At 41.2% G+C, this 25,987-nt stretch overlaps 1 protein-coding gene across 1 annotated transcript; it reads left to right on the top strand.

Annotated features, from left to right (window-relative positions):
* Positions 1-339: 339 nt before the first annotated feature.
* Positions 340-25,695, top strand: tnks1bp1 (tankyrase 1 binding protein 1). Its single transcript, XM_083939506.1, has 10 exons — positions 340-488; positions 3,748-4,776; positions 6,642-9,342; positions 21,043-21,143; positions 22,857-22,929; positions 23,164-23,308; positions 23,389-23,516; positions 23,592-23,788; positions 23,910-23,995; positions 24,896-25,695. Exons 2-9 carry the CDS (start codon positions 3,758-3,760, stop codon positions 23,983-23,985), a joined length of 4,440 nt encoding a protein of 1,479 aa, XP_083795632.1. The 5' UTR covers positions 340-488; positions 3,748-3,757; the 3' UTR covers positions 23,986-23,995; positions 24,896-25,695.
* Positions 25,696-25,987: the final 292 nt, after the last annotated feature.

The following is a 25,987-nucleotide window of genomic DNA, read 5'->3' as shown; positions in this document are numbered from 1 at the left end:
TTTATGTAAAGCACTTTAAATGACCTTGTTGTTGAAATAAACTTATAAAACTTACTTTACTCATATGGCTGAAGATAAACTCACTGTGTCTATTTGAGCACTCTCATTGTAATGTAATGCGACATAATACAATGCAAAGAGCAGACTCTGGCCCCACAATGGAGACAGCATCCTCTCTCAGCGATGGGCTCGTTTGATTTTCTTTTATTTTGACGAACACCACTTCCGCTGTAATCGCGTGTGTCGGTGTGTAACCTGACTCCCGGATCAACGCGCCTCGACCGGGCTCGACCCGAGGCGGGCAGAGGGAGTGTCTGCTGGGTGTAGGAGCAGTCTGACGTCTTGTTAGTGAATGGCTTGGAAAAAAAACACTCCCGACAACAGCTCAGCAGGCGAGACGACCGCGGAAAGCGGAGGAACATTTGTCTTTTGTAACTTCGTCCCGCTTCCTTCCTTCCTCCACCTGTATGACTGCGTAAAGACAGAAGGTAAGGAACTGCAAACTAAATGCCTTTTAAATATCTCAAAAAGTTACAAGCTGGCGTTAAGAGCAGGTGCACGCGCTTTAGCGTAAAACATATTTGGGGTAACGTTATATCCTGACTGCGAGTATCCGCATACAATGAATCCTCCCAAAAAAAAGATACATTCATCTGTCTCAGTTTCCTATGTCCAGTTTCAGAGGACACACTGCTGGTTCAACGACTGGGAGTTCATTTGTTGACGCGTTACTTATTAACAACCCAATGACACTGATATAACGTTAATTTTGCCTTTGAATGTGTTACAACTTAATGTGTGCTTCTATAAGGAACAGACATATCCCAAACTACGCGTCTCACAGCATCACTCAAAGAAGTAAATAATACTGTGGACATCAAAAACGAAAGGGACGGAGTGTAATCTAGCCATGGCAGGGCAACAGGCACTGAAGGCAAATAGATAAAGAACCAAAACTCCCACAAGATAAGAGCTGCTGTAGAAGGATTTTACTGACTCTGTGTGGCCTAAATATGCAACAGAAATCACCCACCAACTGCAGCTGTATCTGCCAGTGTTTATTTCTCAGGAATTCAACTGTAAAAAAAAAAAAAAGAAGAAAAAAAGAGGAGGAAAGCAGGAACTAACGGCTTTAATAGTCCAATCTGATCCCATTGCACAATATCATGCAAGCCCAGAGGTGCTGTTTGTTTGAGCAATGCACTAAAAAAAAAGATCATTACAAAACGTACAACATGCAAAAATACACCACAGGCTGACTGTTGGAATCAATGCAGCTGAGCCAAACCAGCTGTAGACTGATAATGTGAGAGTGATGGTGAACATTTTGAACACTGTTGCATAAAACTGTGGGGTGTGGAGTTACCGGTTTGTGCAAAGTATTACAGGTCAAACCAGATGACATGCACCGAATGCCTGCGGTGTTTAGTGCAACTTAATTTGAAACATGACTGTTATCTTTTTCACACAGTGTGTAAGTTTGACCTTTCTTTCGCTCATGTGACAGTACTTATATAAAGACGTGCTTATATTTTCATCAGTGGTTTCAGTTCAATTGGAGATGTGGTGTGATTGTGTCATTTCTGCAGACCATATTGTTGATGTGTGCAATGACTCATCAGGCCTGCTTCAACAGTCTCTGGCAACAGGTCTCATACCTGCCAGTTCTGATTCAGTTTTAGTCGGTTTTACATTAAGTGTGGTTTTAAAATGACAAAACTTTTGCCAGTTCACTTTTCTTTCACTGTCAAAATCACATAACAAAGATGTCACAATACCAGGATTTTAAACTTTGATACAATACTAGTATGAAGAAAACATACTAGATATCTCTTTTGATAGCAAGGCAAAAAAATGAGAAGTCTGTGGCACAAAACAGGATCATTTTTTTCCCTTTTTTAAATTTCCAATCTGCACACAGTGCTGTTACAGATAAGATCACTGAACATGTACCAACACACAGTTGATTTTCTTCCCTGTTGTTTCATCTGAGCAGCCTTGGGTTGTAGGTCTTTTTTTACAGCTTTGGTATGTTTGATTCTATCAAATGTGATTATCATATTTTTAAATACGTGCTGTTGAAAAAAATGTGATACTTTCGACAATGTTATGTAATATCACACTTCATATCTATAAATGTCATATCTATTTATCTATTTTTGAGCCGATGCATTCAACATTACTTTCTAAAACTTCACTAGTACAATCTTTACATGTAAGACATTGCAACTTTTTTTGAATTAATGACAACCGCTCCTCTCTTATTTAGATCCACAACAGAAGGTTAATAACATCGCTATTAGCAGGTCTCTACACTAACTTTTGAAAGTGGTTGCCAAATCTGAATATTTGGTTGCCAATTTTCAATCAATCAATCAATCAATTGGGGAAATTCTTTTACAAAAGAGGGTAGGAAAGGGGTCACTTTATATTATAAGCAAGTGACTATGCATTTATACATCAGCTAAACAATGCAAATATAACATAAAGGAATACAAGCTTTATTACAGTAATCAGACAAAAATTCTTTGTAGTTTCTATTTTATCTTCACAGATCCCTTAAAAATCAATCCAGCAAGTCACTGGCCGCTTGTTTATCCATTCTTTCCCTTTCACTTTTTTGTTTTCCCGACCTTTGTGCTGACTCCCCCCATAAATCCATTGGCCCTTCAGCATTCTTCTTGTCTCGTCTTGTATTGTGGGTCCCTCACCAACATCAGCTTTTCCATCATCTCAATTTATTTATTTTGGGGGGGCATGTTTTGTTGTCCTTACTTTTTATTAGTTAAAAAGTGGCCAAGAATTAGCTGCCAGTTAATGGTAACTTGGCAACCATTGCTGCTGCGCCCTGTATTTGTTAGATATGACAAAGACTGATAGTGAATAACATATTGAAAGGGTCAAGTATCAATATATTATTTTGAAATAATAAAATGTAATCTTTGTTGCCCAAGGCAGAAAGAAATCGTTTTTCCTTCCCAGTTGTGACCGTTTGGACAACACAAGGATATTTGAGTTTACCATCCTATGTATGACTTCTCTCTGTTAATTTGATCAACTTTAAAGAAATCTTCACTTCACCCTCAAATTATCATTTCTATATCAATTACTCAACCCGTGTTACCTATAATTCTTGGAAGAAATTTGTTTTTCTCTCATGCCTCCACAGTGAACAAGAAATTAAAGTAATAGCAGCAGCAGATTTATCCCATTCATCAAGAATTTTCTCAATTTTTTGTTTCTTTGTTCACCATGGATGTGAGAAAAGCAAATTTTCCCTTAAGAAAACAAGGCAGATGGAAGGTGAAGTATTCTTTTAAGTCAAGTTGTGGACGCCCTCAATCAAGAAGAACCCTGAGGTCACATGAAACATCATAATTATCCCAGAGGCTTAAAAAGTGACAGTGGCTGACAGGTCAGATCTTCAGCATGAGGAAGAAACTGGTTCAATTTTTAGAAAAGAAACTCAATTGATTTAAAAAAATGCCACTGAGGAAGAAAACTAAATAGAGATGATCCAGTTAGGAAGGCTTTTCATATTTTCTGTTTGTTCAGTGTGACTGATTAGTTTCTCTTTGCCCTTGCAGAAGTAATGTGCTTTCCAGAATGACAGACCAGACTCAACCAGTTTTCTTTGTAAAAACACAACCATCTGTCTGCGCCTTGGCTGGAAGTGATAATGTTTTTTCAATGTAAATATGTAGTTTGTGCTGTATGTAAACATTTTCTTCTCTTTCCCTCTTTCAGCGACTCAGTTATGGAGAGCTCTATTGAGGTTTCCCAGACTGGTGGCACCACAAACCCCAAGCCAAATCTAGCCCCTAAACCTCGGCTCACTCCCAAGCCCTTCTCTCTGCAGAAGAACACCACCATTCGCTCCATCCATGCCCCAAAGACCGTCGCTGCAAGCTCCAAGACAACAACACTGCAGACTGGAAAATCTGAGGCCACAAGTGTCCCTAAACCGACTGTGACCACCCCTGCTCAGGAACCCCCTGAACAAACTACTGCCTCTGATTCCAAACCCAGCTCTGTAAGTGTGCTCACCAAAGATCAACCAAAAACAACCAAAGAAAGCAAAGCAAGTCCACATAGAGAGGATACTCTTGACTCTAGTGTAGGAAAATCCAATCCAGCCTCACAAACCACTCCACCCAAAGAGAAATCCAAGTCGGAGCCAGTCCAGAGAGATGATGTCATCCAAGAAAACCACAGAGCATCCACAGATATTGTAAACTCAGATCAGATAGACGGAAAAAAGAAAAAAGACGAAACTCAGACTTCTGTCATCCAAACTCTTGAAGAATCAGGAGGTGACGTTTCCTCTGCAGACAATCCAGCATATGGATGGGGTGGAGGCAGGAAGCGTCTGTCTGTGAAGCTTACCTCAAAGTTTGAGTCAGCTGGCCCATCTCTGCCCCCCCAGCCAACTGTAACCACCTCTACAACCAACACCAAACAGGATGTAAACAAGCCAGAGTGCTCAGAACCAGATCCAGAGCCGAGCCAGATAACATTCGAGCAGTCAAACAGACAGAGTGATGAAGGTGAAGTGAAGGAGGATTACAGTGGAGGAGGCAGTATAAAACGCAGAATCAGTCTCCTGTTTGACTCGTCATCAAGGCCAGAGGTCATGACAAAGAGAGAGGAGCCAGAAATGATAAATGGTACAGGAGGTGTAAAGGAGAGAATCAAAAACTGGGCCACAGAAATTATCCCTGAAGATCCGAAGACTGAGAAAAAGCCTTGGGTTGCACCCCGAACGCGCTCTAAGAGGTGAGAGAGCCTCCTTTCATTCGTGCTGTTTGTGTTTGGTGACGTGTTTAGACGTGAGTGAAACAAAGCAAGAGGTCTATTTTAAGGTAAATGGTGCATAACATAGTTTGCTATTATTGGCCAGGGATATACACTGGAGATCTAAATTCAAGAACAAATTATAAATACATGATTTATTCTGAAATATTGTTATTTTTTTATTGTTCAGCATTTGATAGAATATCCGCTGTAGCTATGCCACTGCTGTGCCTGCATGTTTTTTTGAATAACAAGGCACTTCAACAAAAACTTTTTTTTTTGTGGGAAAAAAAACAGTAAACAAAATAAGAGAACAGTAACCATTGTGTCCGAAGAGAAAATTTGAACAATGTTTTCTCAGGACTAAAGGATTAAAAAAAACAGGAAGTGTAGAGGCCTTTGCTTTGAATGACTTCAGCACATCTGTGCAGAACATCACTAGTTTCTTACACTGCTCTGGTTTGATCTTGGTGGGCTATAGTATTCTTCAGGTAAAATTGGTTCTTCACTGCATACTGCAGGGCTGAGTATATATATATATATATATATATATATATATATATATATATATATATATATATATATATAGAGAGAGAGAGAGAGAGAGAGAGAGAGAGAGAGAGAGAGACAGAGAGAGAGAGAGCACTGTCTTCTTTTCATTCGTGTCTCCCAACTCACTGTACTTTGTGTGAACATCAATAATAGCATGGTAAATGAATAACGTAGCCGCAATATCAAGATCGTGGCCAGATTTATGGCCTCAAATAACTAAGCCCTAGATAAGAGTGCAAACCAGGCCACATTCAATGTGTGAATATTGAGATTAGATGTCCAGCGAATACAGAGTAAAGAGTAAGTTCACCAATTTTCTAAAGTTCCTTCCAGTAACTCGCCACTCAGGTGGCTTTGTTTACTTCCCTAGGATTTGAGGTTGTTGTTTTTTTTTGCTGCTATTCCAACTACAATAGATGTGAATAGTTTGTAGTGTAAGATTGAAAATGACAATAAACAACAACAGACAGCAAGATGACCTCACTGGTTCGAAGAGAGATTTCACTGTCAACTTCTAAACCTCAAAGAAATAGTTCCTCTGAAACCTGTCAACAGTGTCTTCTGTTGATGATCCAGAGAAACAAAGAGGCTTCTTCTGAAAAGGGACTCTTCTTCTTGGAGATTAAATTCTCAAAACCTGGCAAAAAACTGAACAACATGAATGGCTAGATACAAATACAAAGGAGAGAAAGAATATGGTTTTTTTTTGTAATGTGTGTGAAACAACCCTTTAAAGCAACAGATCGATACCACTCTCATGTCTGTATGGTTAAGATGACGCTTGAGACAGCAGGTGATTAACTTAGCTTAGCAGGGGGAAACATGTAGCCTGGCTCTGACCAAAGTCAATAAAACTGAGAATTAACACGTCTGGAGTCTCTGCTGGTCGCCTGGCAACTTCAGTACAATGACAAGACCCCAGGAAGTCACAGTGCCATATAACTCCACATAACACCACATAACACCACATAACACCACAACTTCTCATTTAAACAGAAAATTATTTTGCATAGAATAACCAAACTATGAGTGTTAACCACTGAGCTTTGGTGGTGCTGGTAGGCAGATGTCTTGACCATTGGCCATAGCCCCTATTTCAAGTATTCCAGTCTAAGCTAAGTTAACCAGCTGTAGCTTTGTATATAGCATATTGTCATCATGAGAGAGGTATGTAAAATTGATATGTAGTGAAATGACAGGTCTGAGCAACTGCCATTGATCTGTTGGCAATTCTTATTAAATATGATCATTAAATTGTAATTTTTCACCTTGAAGAACTGTTATCTCTTCAACAGCTTTGAGCCAGCAACTGCTTCAACAGTAGAGAAAGAAACTAAAATGCCGCCTGTTGAACCTCCTGCAACCAGGACACCGTCCAGTCAGCCAGTGGATTTTCCTCCAAAGGTGTCACCTGCTGAACAGCCCACAGAGGCCCCGATGGAAACATCAAAAGATGCTCTTACTGAAGTTAAGTCATCAGAAAAGTCAAGAGAGACATCAGGAAAGGACATGCAGAACAAATCAACAGAGGGAGGTGTCCAACTACGCAAACGCAGCTCATCTCCAACCCACACTGCCAATGATGAGGGGAACTCAGCTGTGGGTGAAAGTGCTTCACATGGTCTAAAGAGGGACAATGTCAAACGGCGCTCTGTTCACTTTGGTATTGTGGAGAGAGATGATGGTGGGCCTCCGTTGGTCCTGGGCTCACCAACTGATTCCAGCGACGAAGAAGAGGAAGATGCTTCTGAGGAAGAAGCTAAGGAGGATATCGCTGCTACAGTGCCTGTCTACAGAAGAACAGGAAGCCTCCAGAAGAAGGATGACAATGAGGTGCAGAAGCAAGAAGAGGAACGACTGAAACATTTGGAATTTGAAAAGAGACGGAGAGCAGAGGAGAATGAACAGGCAAGGCTCAAGTTGGAAGAGGAGCGGAAACGAAAAGAAGAAGAAAGGGAGAAAGAAAGGGCAAGGCAGAGGGAAGAGGAGGAAAGGGAGCGAGAGAGGCTGAAGGAGGAGGAAATGGGGAGACAGAGGAAGAAGGAATGGGAGAGAGAAAGGTTGGAAGAAGAGGAGAGGGAAAGGGAAAGGCTGAAAGAAGAAGAGATGGAGACGGAAAGACGGATCAAGTTGATGCTGCAGAGACAGATAGAAGAGGAAAGAGAGGGGGCAAAACAGAATGAGGTGAGAGTTAAACAAGGTCAGAAGGAGAGTGAAAAGGAGAGATTGAAGGAGGAGCAGAGACTAAGAGAGGAGGCAGAGAGATCGATCCATGACGTGGAACACAGATTGGAGAGCAAACTGAGGGGGAAGGAAATTATTAAAGCAAAACAAAGAGAGGAGCAGTGGGAAAAAGAGTGGGTGAACCACATAGAGAGGCCGAGAGGAGAAGTAGAAGAGAGGGGAAAAGAGGAAAAGTTGGAGTTGATGTGGCAGAGACAGAAAGAGGAGGATAGGGAGAAGGCAAGACAGAAAGAGGAGAGGCTCAGACAAGATGAGAGGGAGAATGTAAGGTTAATAGATGAGGCGAAGGAAAGAGAAAGGGAGAGGCAGAGGAAAGAGCAGCAAGAAAAAGAAGAGATGCAGAGAATGAGGGAAATAGAGATGGAGAGACAGAGAGAGGAGAGGCTCAGACAAGAGGAGAGGGAGAAAGAGAGGTTAAGAGAAGAGGCAAAGGAAAGAGAAGATGAGAGGCACAGGAAAGAGCAGCAAGAAAGAGAAGAGATGCAAAGAATGAGGGAAATGGAGAGACAGAGAGAGGAGATACTCAGACAAGAGGAGAGGGAAAAAGAGAGGTTAAGAGAGGAGGCAAAGGAAAGAGAAAAGGAAAGGCAGAGGAAAGAGCAGCAAGAAAAAGAAGAGATGCAGAGAATGAGGGAAATAGAAATGGAGAGACAGAGAGAGGAGAGGCTCAGACAAGAGGAGAGGGAGCAAGAGAGGTTAAGAGAGGAGGCAAAGGAAAGAGAAAAGGAAAGGCAGAGGAAAGAGCAGCAAGAAAAAGAAGAGATGCAGAGAATGAGGGAAATAGAAATGGAGAGACAGAGACAGGAGAGGCTCAGACAAGAGGAGAGGGAGAAAGAGAGGTTAAGAGAGGAGGCAAAGGAAAGAGAAAAGGAAAGGCAGAGGAAAGAGCAGCAAGAAAAAGAAGAGATGCAGAGAATGAGGGAAATAGAGATGGAGAGACAGAGAGAGGAGAGAGAGAAGGAGAGGTTAAGAGATGAGGCGAAGGAAAGAGAAAGGGAGAGGCTGAGGAAAGAGCAACAGGAAAAAGAAGATATGCAGAGAATGAGGGAAATAGAGATGGAGAGACAGAGAGAGGAGGAAAGAAGGGAGGAAAGGAAGAGGCAGATAGAGACAGAAAGAGTGGAGGAGCGGGATAGAAGAATGCGTGAGGAACTGGACAGAAAGCGAGCACAAGAACTAGAAGAGAAGCTAAGAATAGAGGAAGAGAAAAGAAGGGAAGAACGAGAGAATTTAATCAGCTTTGACTCTGAAGATGTGCCTCAGAAGTCAGAATCGCCATATTCCCCCTTCGCAAAACCCCGTGAGCCCACAGAGAGCCAGGTTGAAGTTGTTTACGATGACTTTTCCGTCAGACCGTCTCTGATGGAGGTGGATTTTGACGACTTTTCTGTCAAACCGAAGAGATGGGGCTCGCAGGCTAAGGTAGAAACTAGTCCGCTTATCCAGAGTTGGGAAGCTGCCCCTGTGGATAAAAAGGAAGAGGAAGTACTGGCACCCCTGAATGTCAGCCTTTTCGAAGATGTCATGCCAGAGCAGGTGGAAAAACCAGACAGCCAAGAGCCTACATTAGCCCCGGAAAGTTCAGAGAAAGAAGAGGAGGAGGAGAAGGAGGAGGAGGAGTGGAGGCAAGGAAATGTGCAGCTCATCTCTATGAAGGCGTACAATGAGGATGAGGAGAAGGAGCCAGAGAGGGTGAGAGAGGAGGAGACAAAGGAAGATGAAGTGGAAGAAGAAGCAGAAGAGGAGCAGGAGGTAAATACAAAATTCAGTCTCATTCTGCTCTGTCCTGTATCCACCCTTGATGGATTTTGTTGTTGTGAACAACAGCACCATAGTTGAATGAAAGGGCAAATTGTTTAATGACACAGAAAGGGCGAGGTTAAGCACAGAGACAGGAGTGTACATGTAAATGCGATTATTTCACCAATCACCACTGAATCATATCAGCCTGGCAGCCACACACCTCACTTGCACCGACACATTGCCATTCCTGTAGCACGGCGGAAAAACATCTTGTTATACTCGCTTTACCCTGATTCAGTCACAGCTTAAGAACGTGTGTTGGCGCATGCGCATGTGAGACATTGAGAAATAAGCATGGCCTGAAATCTGTATCTATCTAAAATATTTTTAGTGTTTGGGAAAGATAAGTGTTGAAAAAAACTGTGACAGTTGCATTTCCTGAATCTTTCAGTCAACTGTAACAGTAAGTCAACCTTTGTGAACTTCATGTCCAGTGGTGCACGTATGTACAGGAACAGGAAATGAGTTTACAACTTCATCTGCTCCTGTCCCGCAGTAGTTTGTCTGCTGCTTTCATTTTGCTTTCGTTTTGCTCTTACTTGTGCGTATAGAGATTTTAAAAAGACAAAGGCAGTTTAAAGAAAAAAACATTATACAAGCATAAAAAGGAGTAATGGATTATTTCACATGGACATCTTGGATTAATTATTTCCGGCAGTTTTGGGTGAGTTTTTGCAGATTGAAATGTTACATGATATATGTTATTGGTCTGGCAGTGAATTGCAGAACCAGCCAAGCAATTTGCACCTCTGAGAGTGTTCCACCTTATAAGTTTTAGATTTATGTTTGGTGTTGTAATGCAGTTAGCTTGCCTAACGATATTTATCCACTTGCATAGGAATTAGTTAGCTTCAATGAACCACTTACTAAACTAGTTAAAGCAACTTTGAATACAGTACATGTTGTGTATGTAGACTATTTGTAATAGAGCGGTCCAGTTGTGAGCCAAAGCACCCAAATAATATAAATAAATATGATTCGAAAGCGGTTATGGAAAATGTCTTGTTTCAAAGGGGAAATTAATCGTATGACAGTTTTGGTTGGAAATATGACAATGTGTACCTCGAGACAAGAATTGTCATCCATCAGAGATTGTGTCACATCGCGTTCACAAGAAACGGACAAACATGTAACCTTAACCTTTGACCTTCCAAATCCTATCTGTTCATCTTTGAGTCCTAGTGGATAATTGTGCCACATTTGAAGGAAATCCCTCCAGGGGTTCCTGAAATATCACTTTCACAAGAATGGGACAGACAGACATGAGGTCACTCTCGTGTTGACCTTTGACCTCCAAATCTAATAAGTTTATCCGTGAATCAAGTGGACATTGGTCCTTGTCCTTATCCCTCGAGTGCTCACAAGATTGGGACGGACAACCCTCCGGCCACGGCTGTTGTCAGCACAGAGGCGTAAAAATGTTTTAAATCAGTGAGCAGGGTTAATGTGACAAACTTCTTTAATTTGTTAGGGGTTTAAAGTATAGTTAGAGATTTTGGGAAAGCTTATCTAGCTTAGCTTACTTTAGCATAAAGACTGGAAACGGGGACATAGCTAGCTTGGCTCTGGTAAGAAAAGGTAACAAAATCTGCACCTCTAATGCTTGCTAATGAACATGTTATAAATCATTTAGACAGAGACAAGCCAGCTGTTTCCCCATTTCCAGTCTTTTTCTAAACTAAGCTAACAATTTGCTTGTGGTAGCTTCATATTTGGTGTACAGACATGCGAGTGGGATCAATCTCATCAGCTATTTTAGCAAATTTCTCAAAATGTCAAACTATTCCTTTAAATTACTTGATTAACCAAAAACAGACCTCCCTGTCTGTTTATTTCTCAAATTCAAATAACTATCAATACAATCCTATGTCAAAACATATGATGTAGCAATATATAAAGAAAAATACTAAAACTTTATCATCTTTCCATAGTGCTCACTCCTAATTTTTTTGTGAACAAATGGCTTACAATCCTACGCTGTTTTTGTAGCTCGTGTCCCATTGTAGATTGTTAATTCGCTCTATAATTTAGCCTGAAGCAGGTGAACCTTTGAGTGTTGGTGACTGAAGACTTCAACCACTTTTATCTTACAAATAAGACAAGTATTAACTTTGTTATCACTGCTGCTATGCTTGGGATATGGCACGTAAATATCATAATGCTGCTTTTTTATTTCCTGGTTCAGTTGATTCACATTTAATAATCCAGCTGTAGTACAGCTGCAATCAACAAACCATGTCTGAGCTCACTTCTGGGTGGACCCACAAATAAACGTTGTTGCCTGAAAGAAAAAGGCTAGTCCCCATTACTTGGGAGTGTAATAGCCAGCTAATTTTGAACGACAGAGAAACTTGATCACATGTCACTATCAAAAGAGACAAGGAAGTAAACGTGGTGGTGGGACCTGATCAGTACGTCACTCTGAGTACATACAGAGTGAACTGACGGGCCCATGCCAGTCAAGACAGATCGGTTCACCACCTGTTTGAACATGCAACATTTTTGAGTTAAGGAAAACACTCAACTCTGGAGCTCTGAACTGTGTGTTTGTGTGTGCACGCCTTTCTGATATTGTGTTTCTATTTGCTTGCTTCAGCAAACAAACCCACCCACAAAGCTGTGAGCTACTGCAAGGAGGCTTTTTACATACATATTCACTTAGCTGCTGTAAGGCTGTTTGTATTGAAGCTTTGTTGGTCATGTTTCAGTACAGTAAAGCCCTGTTTTCACCACTGAGTGGTGCTGCTGCTCTAAAGAATAGCACTTCCTTGTTCTGCATTAAGGAAACCAACAAGTTAATCTCATGAAGAGCACCTGACACTGCTATACTATGTTCACCATAAAACTAAACAGTTGAGAATAATAAACAAAATATAACCTTTTTTATGCTGCAAGAAAAAAATCCACTGCAGAGACACTAAGTGTGGTAGAGAAAAGCTTTCATTTGGCAGAATGAGCAAAATGTTTACAGGGCAAACACAAGCTGTGCAGCCAACCGTGGTGTACCTTCTTTAAGGCTACCGACTAAAAAGACAGATGGATAGATGGATAGATGTTCTAGTGGGAAGAGCCGAGGTGCTATGTGGTCATCATGTCCTCATTTGGATGTGGTCAACAGGGCAGCGTGTCAGAATGACCATACATGGTACCGCTCTTTCTCTGTCCCTCCACCCCGGTTGGAGAGAGCCCATAAATCCCCCCCCCCCCCCCCCCCAAACACACACACACACACACACACACACACACACACACTTTCTGGCACACAAACACTCAAAGGAGGATGGGCTAAACCATGGACAAGAAAGTTCACATGTACACTGTCGATTCTCTCAGTCATCTAGTTCTAAACTTTATATCAACCTCCAAAAGTCCTTCTTGTTTTCCGCTACCTACTCCTTCCACAAGGACAAAATTCAGTTACCTGCATCATTTACCTACGGGAAGAAAGCAGTGGAGGGAGGTGCACTGTAAAAAGCACCTTGGCCCTGCCTGCCGCACCCTCCATACTTCCCTCTGGATTTTCAACATCCGAGCACAGACCTCTGCTTTGTTGTGACGTTCTGTGAAAATCACTCAGGTATGGAGGAGATAATGGGGTGATCTATCTCTCTCTACCTGGCTTTGGATGTTTAGAGTGAGAGATATTTCCCACGCTGCTTTTCCTTTTTTTCTTTTTTTTTTAATGGAAAATGGGAAGCAAACAGGCTTGACTGTGGCAGAAGAAGTCTTAGCAAAAGAGAGAAGGATGCACATGAAATGAGGTAATCTTTAAAACTTTTTGAGTGCAGGACTTAAAGTTTTTTTTGTTTTTTTTTTACTTCTAATGAGAAATTTTGGATAGAGAGTTCTGTCAGTGTCTTTTTAGAGGGATCATAATGTGATTATTGCCTTGTCTTTCTTAGGGACTCGGCTGTTTAGGATGTCACATCCATCATAGTGGATGATGCAAACACATGGCTGGGGGGACTGTTTTCACTGACAGCAAATAATAGACTGTTCCAGGATGTTTGCGTGACCTGAACCATGAAAATATGGAGAGAAAGGATGGATCCCACTCACATGAAAGATGGACTAGATCTCATTTTGTATGACAAGATCAGAAACCTTTTCACATAAAACATTCTGCGCTCTCTTTACCTTCTGCTTGCTGAAGATGACAACTGAAAGGTAGATCACAGCTGAACGTCAGTTTCTCCAGTGACCCAGTTCCCATGGTGACCCCAGTGTCTGGACTACCAGCTGTGTAAGCTTTTCAACCATGCAGTACTTTGGAGGGAAGCTGTCGGCTGCCCAGCTGCAGGTGGCGGGCTGGGTGGGCAACGTGCGACGCTCCTTGCAAGGGGCTTTGGAGCTGATGTGGGGCACAGCAGAAGAGAAGCAAGAAGAAGAAGAGGAGGAAGAAGAAGGAGATGGTGGAGGAGGAAGGTTTCAAAGAGCTATGTCACCACTTCGTAGCTTTGCCAGACGTAGCAGGAGATCCCTGCGTCGCTTCTCCGGCAGAAGTCGGCAGAGGAGAGCCGCTGAAACCTGCTCTGTAAGAGCTGATGTAGTAACCTAGAAATCAATGGAGGCTGTGAAATGTTCTCTTCTTATCATATCCAGCTTTAATGCTGTTAATGAGTCTTAAAAGGTTTCGGCTAGCTCCTTTTAATTGACTTTAAGTATATTGATAACTGAACATGGCAGCTTTTAGGGCCTGAGTTCATCAAATGAAGACACAAGGGTTTAGGTGCTTTTTACATTTTGCACCGAAGCTCCATGTATCCTAAATTCTAATATTCCCCAACAGATAGCCATGCAAATGTAAAAAGGGAGTGGAGTAGGCAGTGGCAGTGGCAGTGTTACAGGAAGGACACAGTCATCTGATAAAGTTGCCATTATGTAGTGTTTTATCAGTGTACATGCATGCCCTTTCCCTCTGTGTTAGTGGTGTGTGTCAGAGATAAAGCAGAGGACTATAGCAGAGTGTGACACAGTCAGACAAGTTTATCCAAGTATTTCTGTGCCCTCTGCATCTTTGTCAGCCTTTAGTTCAGTCTGATTACATTTAGTCATAGCTGTTGCCATTTTATAGCTTTTTCACAGTTGAAATTGAAAACAAAGTTGCCATTTTGAAGTCTAGGGTCTATCTATTTTAATATAGTTTTGTTACATGGTGTAAATAGGTGTCAAGATAAAGCACAAGTATTATAATACACTTAATGATGAAATAGTCTTCAATGTAGCACTATGTTTAATAGATCTACAGGAAATATGCTGTCAGAACATACAAATGTATGTTTTTGGGTGCTAACTTGCAATACAACTACAATAGTTTTTGAGACATAGAGGCTGAAATTGTGTGTGTGTGTGTGTGTCTGTCTGTCTGTCTGTCTGTCTGTCTGTCTTTCTGTCTGTCTGCCTGTCTTTCTGTGTCTGCGATATATGTGGGTGTACATGTATAGGAGCCAAAGACCAAAAGAGGAAAATAACCTGCAGGCTATATCCACTTTTAATTTGATGATCCATCACTTTCTTTATTAGAGGGGATATTCTGTTGACAGTCTTGATCTGTATTCTGGATCAAAGTCTCGTTTAGTGCTGCGTGTGGCATCTTTAGATGTTATCTTCTCTACTACACCATAAACAAGCTGCCTTACACATTCCACTGACACATGTTTTGGAAGTAAACTATAATAAAGCCCACTCTGTCTTGACTTGCACATCCTCCGCCCTGCCGAGCATACTGTACCGGCACATACACAGGTTTGTGGCAGTTAAGAGTCGTTTTTTATGATGACATTTTTAATGCCTCTGTTTCCTTCGTCTGCACTTAGAGGGTTTAGGTTGTGTCTGAAAATAACAAAATGCCTCCATAGTTCCCATATGTGTATCAGGCTGCACAGAGGCAGAATAAAGCTGCATTATCAGATATGAATATATTAATAATTCCAATGATTATGTGTAACATGAAAGGTAAGTTACACAGAACAGCAAAAAACTCTGATAAACCCTTTGTATGTTACACGCCCAGAACCGTGCAGTAGACAAACAATGTTTCAAACTAGCTGGTGCACACAGTGGAGCATTTAGCTGCTGAAGAGCTTAATAGTACCCTCAGGAGTTGATTGAGGCAAAACACTGAACTAAAAGGAGAGTAAATAATTACTGCGAACGAACACTACTGTTACTCTGTAACTGCTAGATATGCAAAAAGGCATGTTCACCATGTAAACTTTGTAAGTTTGTAGAAAGTGCCGCAACAGTGCGGTTAACAGCCATTCCCTGGCTGAAGTGATGGTGCAGAGACGAAGATGTGGAAGATCGAAGACCGGAGTCAGGCTTGTAGTGAGGAAATAAGTGTAATAGGAAGTTGTGTGTATGTGTGTTTGTGTGGATTTAAGAGGGTAACATATAGGGAACAGACCGGAAGCATAGAGGTGAATGTGGTTCAATAAAGTTTACAAAAAACAAAAAGTCACACACATAGCGACCATGAACTTGACAAGATAAAGGGCTCTGAAAGAATAAGAGATCAGGCTCAGCTGCAATTACTCTCTTGCCGCCAAAGAGGCCGCTAGAAACAAGGTATCTCAAATCTTACGGATTATGACTTTAAAGACACAGCCGCTAGAAACAAGGTATCTCAAATCTTACGGATTATGACTTTAAAGACACAGCCGCTAAAACTGTGTATCAGACAGGGGGCTAATACAGGTATATTCAGACAGACAAAATGAGACAAATAATGTGTTCTTTGAACATTAAGCCATGTAAACACTAAGTATGAATGTGAAAATGATCTTAACATGGGACCTTTAAAGCATTACATTTTCATTCCAGCGTACCTGAAGTGAAGTTGGTAATTGCTCTGTGGCAGAGTAATCTTATGTATTTCTGAAACATAGACTTGAGAAGTCTGTCAAATCTGCGCATCCCACTGGCATACACTTGTCCATTGTTTTATTGTTGTATACTTGTGCGGGGTCATCCCTATGTTCCCCGGGTTCGATGTTCCCCGCTCGGGGCAATCGCACCTTTTTTCCCCAAAAGGGTTCTATGTTCCCCGGTCGCTTAAGCCTCTGCTGATTTAATTCAGCATTTTGGTACGGCTAGAGGTTTCCGTTAGGGTGAGGGGGTAGTGTCAGGGTCTACATAGGTCTATTTGCCGGGGAATTCGGCAATGATTGTTTAAAAAAATAACAGACTGGGGAACAATGGACCCTTTCTATGAACAGCGGGGAACATCGGACCTAAGGGTCACAAACAAAGCGAGGGATCATAGGACAGCCAGGACAGCAAACTTTCGTGAATTAGTCAAGTGCCTGTGTTCCTCTCAGTGAGGGAGCGGAAAGCTGTTTTGCCTATGCAGAGCGGAGAGAGCGGGCTGGGGTGTGGATGTAAGCTGGGCCTGATCTGTAACGATTCACGCCGTAACACGTCACACGCATTGATTGACGTCATCCCGATGCGTCGCTTTCTTTACAAATCTTTCCATAGACCTCAGAGTTTTTGTGTGTCTTGTTCAACTGTTTTTGAATATTTTAATCTGACCAAATCTGCAGTAAACACTCCACCTCCGCATCACACCAGCGTGAACCTTTCGCCGCCATTGTTTTAAATGTCTGCGCATGGTCCGTCCTTCTTTTTTCTATGTGCAAATAGGTGCAAAAAAAATGACGTCAGAACCGCCATAGGCCTCATGCTCATACACGTGCCCACACTTGTGCTCGTACATTTGCAAACGTGCTTTACAAAAGCCCACCTCTCCCAAACAGTCCGTGGCCGGCAAGCATACCGCTCCTAGGCGCGGTACGGTTGCACTCACACTGGTCAAACAAACTAGACTTTAGTCGTGAAACATGCTTGGGCACGGTACTGATTGATAGTGTGAGTGCGCCCTTAAAACTTGAATTCGCAGTTCCCCCCGGACCGTTGCACCTGCAGCGCGGCTCACATGGGTGCACAGTAGCAGCTAGTAACAGAGCAGGCATAGCCGTCGCACACCTGTGAGCGTGGCCCCTGGGCAGTTACTGTCACCGCTGCTGTGAAACAAACCAAGCTGTGCTAACCCAGCTCCTGACACTATGTCAACAACCCCTACCAGGGAATTCAAGAACGGGCAAACTCCACAACCTAACCCAGCAAACACGGACGGACCTGGACCTGAACCTGAACCTGGACCTGTTCGAGAGCGGGGTAGTGATCGAGTCACCAGTCAGATCAGAGACGATCTCTATTATGTATTTATTTATTCATGCATTTAGATTGCGACATTTGCAAGTTTTTTTCAATCAAACTTTATTTACATAAACAAACGTGACATTATATAAACATAAAACAACAGTGAAGTATATGGAGCTCAAAAAGAGCTCACGACCCAGTTTTCTTGGTGACTGGTGAAAATAGAAAACAGGGGGGGGGGGGGGTGAAGAAGGTGGGCGTGATCTGACCTAAGACCCAGCACGTGATGCAATTCTCAGACACGCACCTGCAGTGCTGCACGTTCACATCGTTCAACAGGACTCAGCAACTCAGCATGAGTAAACCATCAGAGCTGTAAAGTAAGTAACCATTTCATGATTTTGGAGTTTAATTGAAGTAAAATAATACTGTCAAAAGTGGTAGCCGAATTAAGAACCGGGCCACACACACACACACACACACAAACTAGACAACAATGGCCTGCTGCTAACAGCATTTGACTGCACTCAGTCCAACACAGGGAGGCTGAGAAAATTCGTAAATTATAGAAATGTTTATGTTGAATTAAGTCAAATAGCAGCTAAGAAGGTACGCGCCATAATAATGAACTATATCGTTATTTCCCTGTCGGGAAAGTAACGTTATTAATGTTTTTACTTTCCTAGAATAAAAGTTTTCAAACTCTGACAGTGTCGTTGATTTTGTATTACAGATGCCACCAAACGCTGGGACAAATCAGCTGATGACAGCAGCATAAATGCTTTTGTAGCGGACTATTTGAAACACGCCCAAGGAAGGTCTGGTGGAGGGGGGTACAACAAACAAAACCCTGCATACAAGGTGGTGTTTGATACCCCTTAAATGGGGTATTTTCAACCCTCTCCTCTCCCCATATTGGAGTGAAAGTTAAGTTTTATAATGGTCATGTTTTTAAAAAAAATAATGTTTAGTACTTCTAATAGAATTTGTAATTTTTTGTTATTTGTTTCATTGGTGTTGTTCAATGTTGTTTTTGCTATTTTAAAAAAAATAAATAATTCAGTTTAAATTCAATTCAAGCTATGTGTATCATTTGTGTCTTCAATATTGTACTGAAATTAATGAAATGCTACATTTTGTAAAAGACAATGATAGTCTTTGCAAAATTAAAAAAATTGATTTGGCACTTTTCTCTCTCGCTCTGGATGTTTTAATATGCGGACGTTAAACATTTAGGAATGGGCCAGATCACAGCTGAATAGGGGGTCATTTGGATGTCCTTTCCAGGACATGGTCACCAGGACGTCCTCTCAACGACATAAATTTGACCAGTATGTGGTCGGTCAAGATCATTAAAAAGCTGTGAGGATGACGTCCCGGAAATGACATCCATCGCCAATTTGGCCTAGTCTGGAACGTCCCTGAATGATGTCAACCAGACGTCATTTGGCTTGCAGAGAAGTTAATGCTGCAGTTGCAATTATTTTAAGTATTTTATTTATTGGAGAATTTTTTTGTTTCTTTTACATTTTATTTTTATGTTTCATACTGACAGCTAAAACTGTTTAACTGTGTAAGATCATGACAAACATGTAGTTTTTTAATTTTCCCCCTTAACTATGAACCGTACCGTGAGTTTAAAACCGATGTAGGGGAGAGCAGGTAACAGTGAAACATGGGGCGAATGAAACACAGCGATTTCCTGTAAAACCAGGACACTGACACTACATTCAGCACTTAACCACGCAAGACTGACAAACCCCATGAATTATCATGTAATGGTGTCATACCTGTTTTTGATTTGAGAGAAGTAAAATCCTTCGTGCAGTGTTTTCTTTTTTAATAAATAGTTGTGTTTTTCGTTTCATGCTTAGATGATATGATTATACAACAGACTAATTAGTACTTAAACATTCCTGAAGTGTGCAGTGTCAGGGTTTCGAAGTTTAAAGACAAGAAAGGTTTAAATGCCAGTGGTCGCTGTCGTTTCAATCGTTCCAACAGCTCTCCCATGTGTAATTGTGGTCACATTGCGTGGTCAAAACCTGCATAAATCACTGAATAAATATATTAATTAATAATCAAATTCATAAATGGTGCGCAATAAATGACAAGTGCTTTGAAGAAATAAGTAAATTGAATGAAATTGTAGTTGTGTAAAAGAAGAAATGTGAGTTTAATCAAAATGCGCACATGACGAAAATATGTTTTTACCTATTTATATTATGTGAAATTTTAGCAATAACGAGTACACCAATATGTTATCCGGTATGTTGTATAAAAACAAGAGTAGGATTAATGGTTTCTGTTTAAAATATGCTGTTTCATTTGTCCCGTATGTCTGTTTCAAATGTCCCGACCAGGTACGGTGTTTGAAACAAATGTCAACTTACGTTCAAAGTTTTAAAAAAAACAGCGTGATTGTCCAGCTTATGTATTAAATTACACTTGTAACCAAGAGAATACACATGTGAATCGTTATTATTAAATTATTTGTATATGTCATCTTTGAAAAAGACGTTTAACTGAAAAAACTGTTTCAATCGACCCGTCTCTCCCTACGTACCAAACCGTGACTTTAGTGTACAGTTACACCCCTAGGAGGTAGAATAGCATCTCATTTGACTGCGCCTCTGTTCGAACAGACTTTGTTTTTCCCTGGAGCTCACAGTTGGTGGTTAGAGGAAAATCACTAGTAGCCTATTCATTCATTCTGTGATGATGCCGTATAACAGGCATTGTGCAAATGAAGCTGCTCTGCGAGTCCTGAGTCATAAATTGACTTATGAAGCAGATGTGATGTGTGTGTGAAATCATACAGAGGGCAAGGGTGTTCACTCAGGTGTTGTTTTGTGTCCAGGTGACTATATGAGACGACACACCACTGGGATGTCCCCCTTGACAAAATGTGAAGTGAGCTTAAAGGAATGTGTGCGAGGAAGTGCACAGTGGTTGTTTTTGTTTGGAACTTGTGTGTGTGTGTGTGCGTGTGCGTGTGCGTGTGCGTGCGTGCGTGCACCCATGCATTCCAGCGTGTGGGTGTGACAGCATGATTGCGTTTGGTGTGTCTGTGTGTTGGCATATAGGTGTGTATGCCAGTGCTCATGGTGCTTGTTGAGGACAGCCCAGCCTCTGTGACCGGCTCATTAAAAGATGCATGCTTGGCTGGTCCTTAGTCCTCTCTCCCTCTGTAGTTAGTGATCTTGGCTCAGCACACAGTCCATTTTGTCCCCGCCTCAGCTCCACAATGTGAAGTTCTATTATGCAAAGTTACCAAACAAAAGAACATTTACATCATTTTATTTTGTGTGACGGAGGAAGGTAGAGTAGAACAGATATACGCACAACATGAAATTTAATTTGAGTCCAGTTAAATATATCCCACAATGTCAAATGCTTCCTTTACGTTGACTCTGGTTCTGTTGTATCATATGTTTTCTTGCTCATTTTACAATTGAATTGAATGTCTGTCTTTCTGTCTCTCAGGCAACGGTTAACAGTTACAGTCCAAATGCTGAAGACATTTTGATAGACAATGAGCCAGACCACCAGAATGAGGACTGTGGACAGACATCTGAAATTGAGAGGTAGGAAAGAGGTTGAACTCTTTCTATGACACACGCACACACACACACACACACACACACACACACACACACACACACACACACACACACACACACACACACACACACAACACACATACTATGAACTGCAGTCTGTTTATTTCTGTGGCTTCGTGTCCTTCATCTACCCTGATGGTAGACAGACAGGCCTGGACATGTTTAATTCCTTGTGTCTTGAGTGTACTGAGGGTGACTTCACATTGAGGTGATTTTATTCAAACTGAGCACACCTGCAAATGGAAGCCCTATTAGTTATCTGACATTGAAGTCTTAAAGGTCCCATATTGTAGTGAGATTTTCATGTTTTTTTTATTATTATAAAGCAGGTAGAGGTGCTGTATAAATACTGTTAAAGTATCAGAACGCTCAATTCACAGGGTAATGCACACCGCCTGTATTCAGAAACTGTGCCTTTAAACAAGCCGCCAGGACTTCTGTAAGGTTGTGATGTCACAACTATACTGTATATAGCAGATGTGATTGCTCCAAGACTTCAAGGGAAGCTCAGCTTCCCCTAAAATGTCACAAAAAAAGTGGTAAAAATATGTACTGCTGTGTGTACATTTCATTGATTAAATATGCGCTAGAAAGTCTTCATCTTTTGTTCAGAATCAGCTACTTATCACAGGTAACCAAAGCAACTTCCTTCTCATTCATCCCCACAGCCCCACAGAGCTTTACACAGTCGGACACTCAGCTTTTACTGACTTCACTGGGAAAGCGTAGAGCGGGTTGTTCCACTGCAGCGAAACTAGACGGTCATTGGATAAAAGCTGGGCTTTGTCCCGCCCATCGGACGCTGAGCCACTGTCTATGGGACAGTGGGCTGGCCCGACACTCGGCTTCTGCATGATGATTGGACGAGCTGTCTGAGGCGGAATCCTTTTTTGATTGACAGCCACTTGAGCAGTTTTTCATTCCGTTGTTCTGAACTGATCCGGACACTTTACCAATCCCCAGCGACTTTGCCTTTATTAAAAATAACTAGCGTTGTGTTTGGCGATAAACAAACACATTTATGATGTAGAACGGAAAAATTAGCTTTCCCTCCTTGAAAGACCAGCAGCAGCCACTGGTATATAGTGTGTACAAAGTACCGCTACAGTGCCGTAACAGTCATTCCCCAACTGCGGTGATGGTGCAGAGATGCAGATAGCCCAGATGCTTAAGACCCAGAAACCGTGACTAATCAGAGAAGATTGGGCCTTTCTGGGAGGAAGGCTTAAAGACACAGGCGCTTTTTAGACAGAGAATGAGTACAGGTATATTCAGATGTACAGTATGAGAAAAAGAATGTGTTTAATGAACATTAAAGCATGTAAACATGATCTAGTAGAAACCTAAAATACAAATATGAACCTGAAAATGGACATAATATGGGACCTTTAAAGAGAGAAATCTGAATGTGCAGTTTGGAAGGTCGAGTTTAGCTCTGGTACCTTAGCAACCCAATGCGACTCCTAAATATTCAGCATAATGAGACATGCTATTTTAATTATTTTGTATCAAATTATACTATGTGATATATAATCTAGTATTTCTAAGACTCCCTGTGCCCCCTTGTGGAGAAAATAGAAATTGGTCTTAAATTCCCCTAGCATTAAACAGTGCCCTTTGCCTTCTCATCTCTTTCTGCGCTTACACTTGATTTTAAATAGCTTTCTCTCTCTTCAGCCTAAAGCCCATCCCTGACCAGGTAGATTCCACTGATTTTGACAGAGAACCTGAGCTGGCTCCATTCCCTGAGGTTGGTGATTCTTTGTTTCTAATCCTCCCCCTTGAAAGTTGAAAGCTGATGTCTGCTGCATCCAGTACAAAAACATTAACATGTGGTTTGGTTGTTCATTTGCATACGTACGTGGGAAAAAAACACACTCTTGCATCTACATTGTTGTAGTGTGATGATCGGGTAATACACACAGGTGAATATAGCGTTTTCTATTCATTGCTCGCTAGATTCTGTTTGTGTGTCTGTGCACAGAGCTCGGCGCCTCTCCTCGACACCAGCCTGCAGAGATCGAAGGCAGATCTGGGTAAGAGGCGAAGTCGAACACGCCCGCCACGCTCTCTCCGTGGACGTTTGCCTCCAATTGAAAGCCAAGACTGGAGAACCCGGGACTCCACAGGTTATTACTACATCTGTAATGTTATCACAGCAGTCTCAATCAAACACGTCAGCTTCCATCCATAATATCTATGTTTTCAGATGAAAATGATAAGCAAAGGGATTCTGACTCTGAGGAGGAGCAGCCTAAATCGAAGATAGTCTGTGCTCCTCCCTCCACCTCTCAGAGAGTCTCCATGTTCCCTGGTTTGAGCCATGCATCCTTAATTGTAAGTTCTCTAACATATTATAAAAAATATGGAGGCATTTGAATTGAATAAAGTGTCCCTAACTTTCTCCCCAAGGCTCAGCTAAAAATGAGAAAAGGTGGAGGAGGAACAGGGGGAGGAGAGGAAACAGAAGACAAGGGAAGAGAAGAGAAGGAAAGTCAGAATGAGGAGGCCGCACCCTCTCCCTCACAATTGTCCCGCTCTCCTCGCTCTGCCGCTCGTCTTGCGGGGGCTGCACGGGTGCTGCCACCCATAGGTGGCACGGACGGGGGGTAAGAGGCCGAGGGAAAGAGCATGACAGCACTCACAAAAATATATATTTTGAAAAATAAAAAATTGGTTTGTGTTTTAATCATGACTCTCCTCTGACCTCTGATTCTGTGTGTCATTCAGCGGCGCCTCCTCTCCTGCTTGGCTGAAAGAACTGAAGTCTAAGAAGCGCCTGAGTCAGTATGATGGCGAGGCTTAGCCAGACGCAGGTGAGAATACGGATGAGGTGATACTTGAAAGATCAAAAACATGCTTCCTTGCTACATAATAAATATTAATATTAATATAAATAGAAAGTTTATTTAGAAGATGTCTGCTGTCTCCCTGTGACGTTGGGCCAAGCACCTATTGTCATTGGGTTTTTTCCCCGCATTTTAAGAGTCACGTGAGTCAAATGTTCCACTTTTTTTTTTAGATTTATAATACCTAAAACATGTATTACCGTTTTCTTTCTTTTTTATAATGATCACATTAGAGCTTTCATAACATGTGACTTTCTTGTGATATGTCGCAGCATTATAGGTATTAACAGTATCAGCCGTTGAGGAGCATTGAGCACAAACATTTTGACAGTTTTGACATTTAGCTTATACCCTGAATTACTGTAGGAGTGAATTTTTCAAAAGGACTAATCTGCTTGTGAGTCATAATGCAAGATTGCTTAGTAGGTTTGCAATAATAGAAAGCGAATGGTTTCAGCTTTCCTACAATTCTGTCAGGAACACCTTATTTAATGCAACTGTATAAAGACAAAAACAGGAAGTGAGTCGCTTTAAAGCTTTCTCCTATCATGATAATAATCATGCTGCAGGTAAAGACATCCCCATTGTACCGGTTTACTTTGATTTTACTTGCCAAAGGAATTGCAGCTATATTTTTGCCCTTACCTTTACGTACAGCTACAGTAAGTGAAAAGGACACGTTGATGTAACAGGGTTATGGATTTGAGTGCCACTTTGGCCACAGCTGCTAAAAATGAATGCACTCATGACAGTCTAGAGTACTTATAGATAACATGATGTGATAAAATATATTACATAAAGTGGATGCCTCCTGTAGTCTGTTATATAGAAACTTCTTTCTGAACTGTTCTTCCTTGTTCCCTTTAGGAGACACAGTGCCATTCCTGTTCAGCAAGAACCAATCCACCTGCTGTATTGTAAATGAAATATGAAATATAAGACTTTGATGTGTCAATGCCAAGTTCATGTTTTATCTACTCTTGTACAGAATCTCAATGGAGGGGGAATGCCCCAATGTAATTTAGAGCAAAGCCATAGACCGTCTAATTGTTTGAATGTGTTAGTCCGTCATACTGTATACTGTCAGGGACTGATGACACTAGGCCTTCAGCAGGGTATCTATCTTCACACAAACACACATATGTACAGAAAATACTGAATATAAATAATGGATTGCACCTAGTGTGTGTTTAGTTTAAATTGTACAAAATGCCTTTTACATTATTTTTCCAATCACAGATCCTCTCAAGTCAACTTTTAAGCACTTTAAAGAAAATTATAACCAACTACTATCCATACAGTACATCTAATCAACTACCTAGCTGTAGTAACGTGGTCAAGGGAATCTTTCTATTTGTTATACAATTAACGTCTGTCTTCTTGTTCTAGTTCCACCTTAAAGATGCACTTTGTGATTTTATTGAAATGCGCCAATAGCTGGCCAAAACATCTAAAGTGAGCTGGGAGAAAATTTTGAGCGTGCTATAACAAAATCAGGATGTGTGTTTTATAAAATCTTAAAGCCAGAAAAACTGCAATAATCTGCTCTTGATGCTTTTTTTGTCCCTTTTTTATGTTGAATAGACTGCTATCAATTGCTGTAATCATTTATGATCAACATACTGTATGATAAGAGGAAATTGAGGGAATTTAATTAAAAACTTTTCTATGAAATTCAATTGAGTGAGTGTTTTTGATGGGAAACTTGCATGCAAACACACATGGCTACTGCTCAGATTATGACACAACTTGGAAATATTTACAACATAGTCTTATCATGTTCAGGCATGAATTTTTGAGCTGGAATGAAAATAGACCTTTTCTATTTGTATTTTGCACCAATATGACTCTGCAAAGGTACTCACAAGGCTGCTTTAAAAAAAAAACTTAATTAAAGAATTTCAACATTTCTAGAAATGAAGACTGAGAGAATAAAGAATACTGTAAAGAAAAAGCTTT

Source organism: Echiichthys vipera, assembly GCF_963691815.1.
Source record: "Echiichthys vipera genome assembly, chromosome: X".
In the NCBI taxonomy this organism is placed as follows: domain Eukaryota; kingdom Metazoa; phylum Chordata; class Actinopteri; order Perciformes; family Trachinidae; genus Echiichthys; species Echiichthys vipera.
This window is presented reverse-complemented; position numbering and strand designations above follow the sequence as displayed.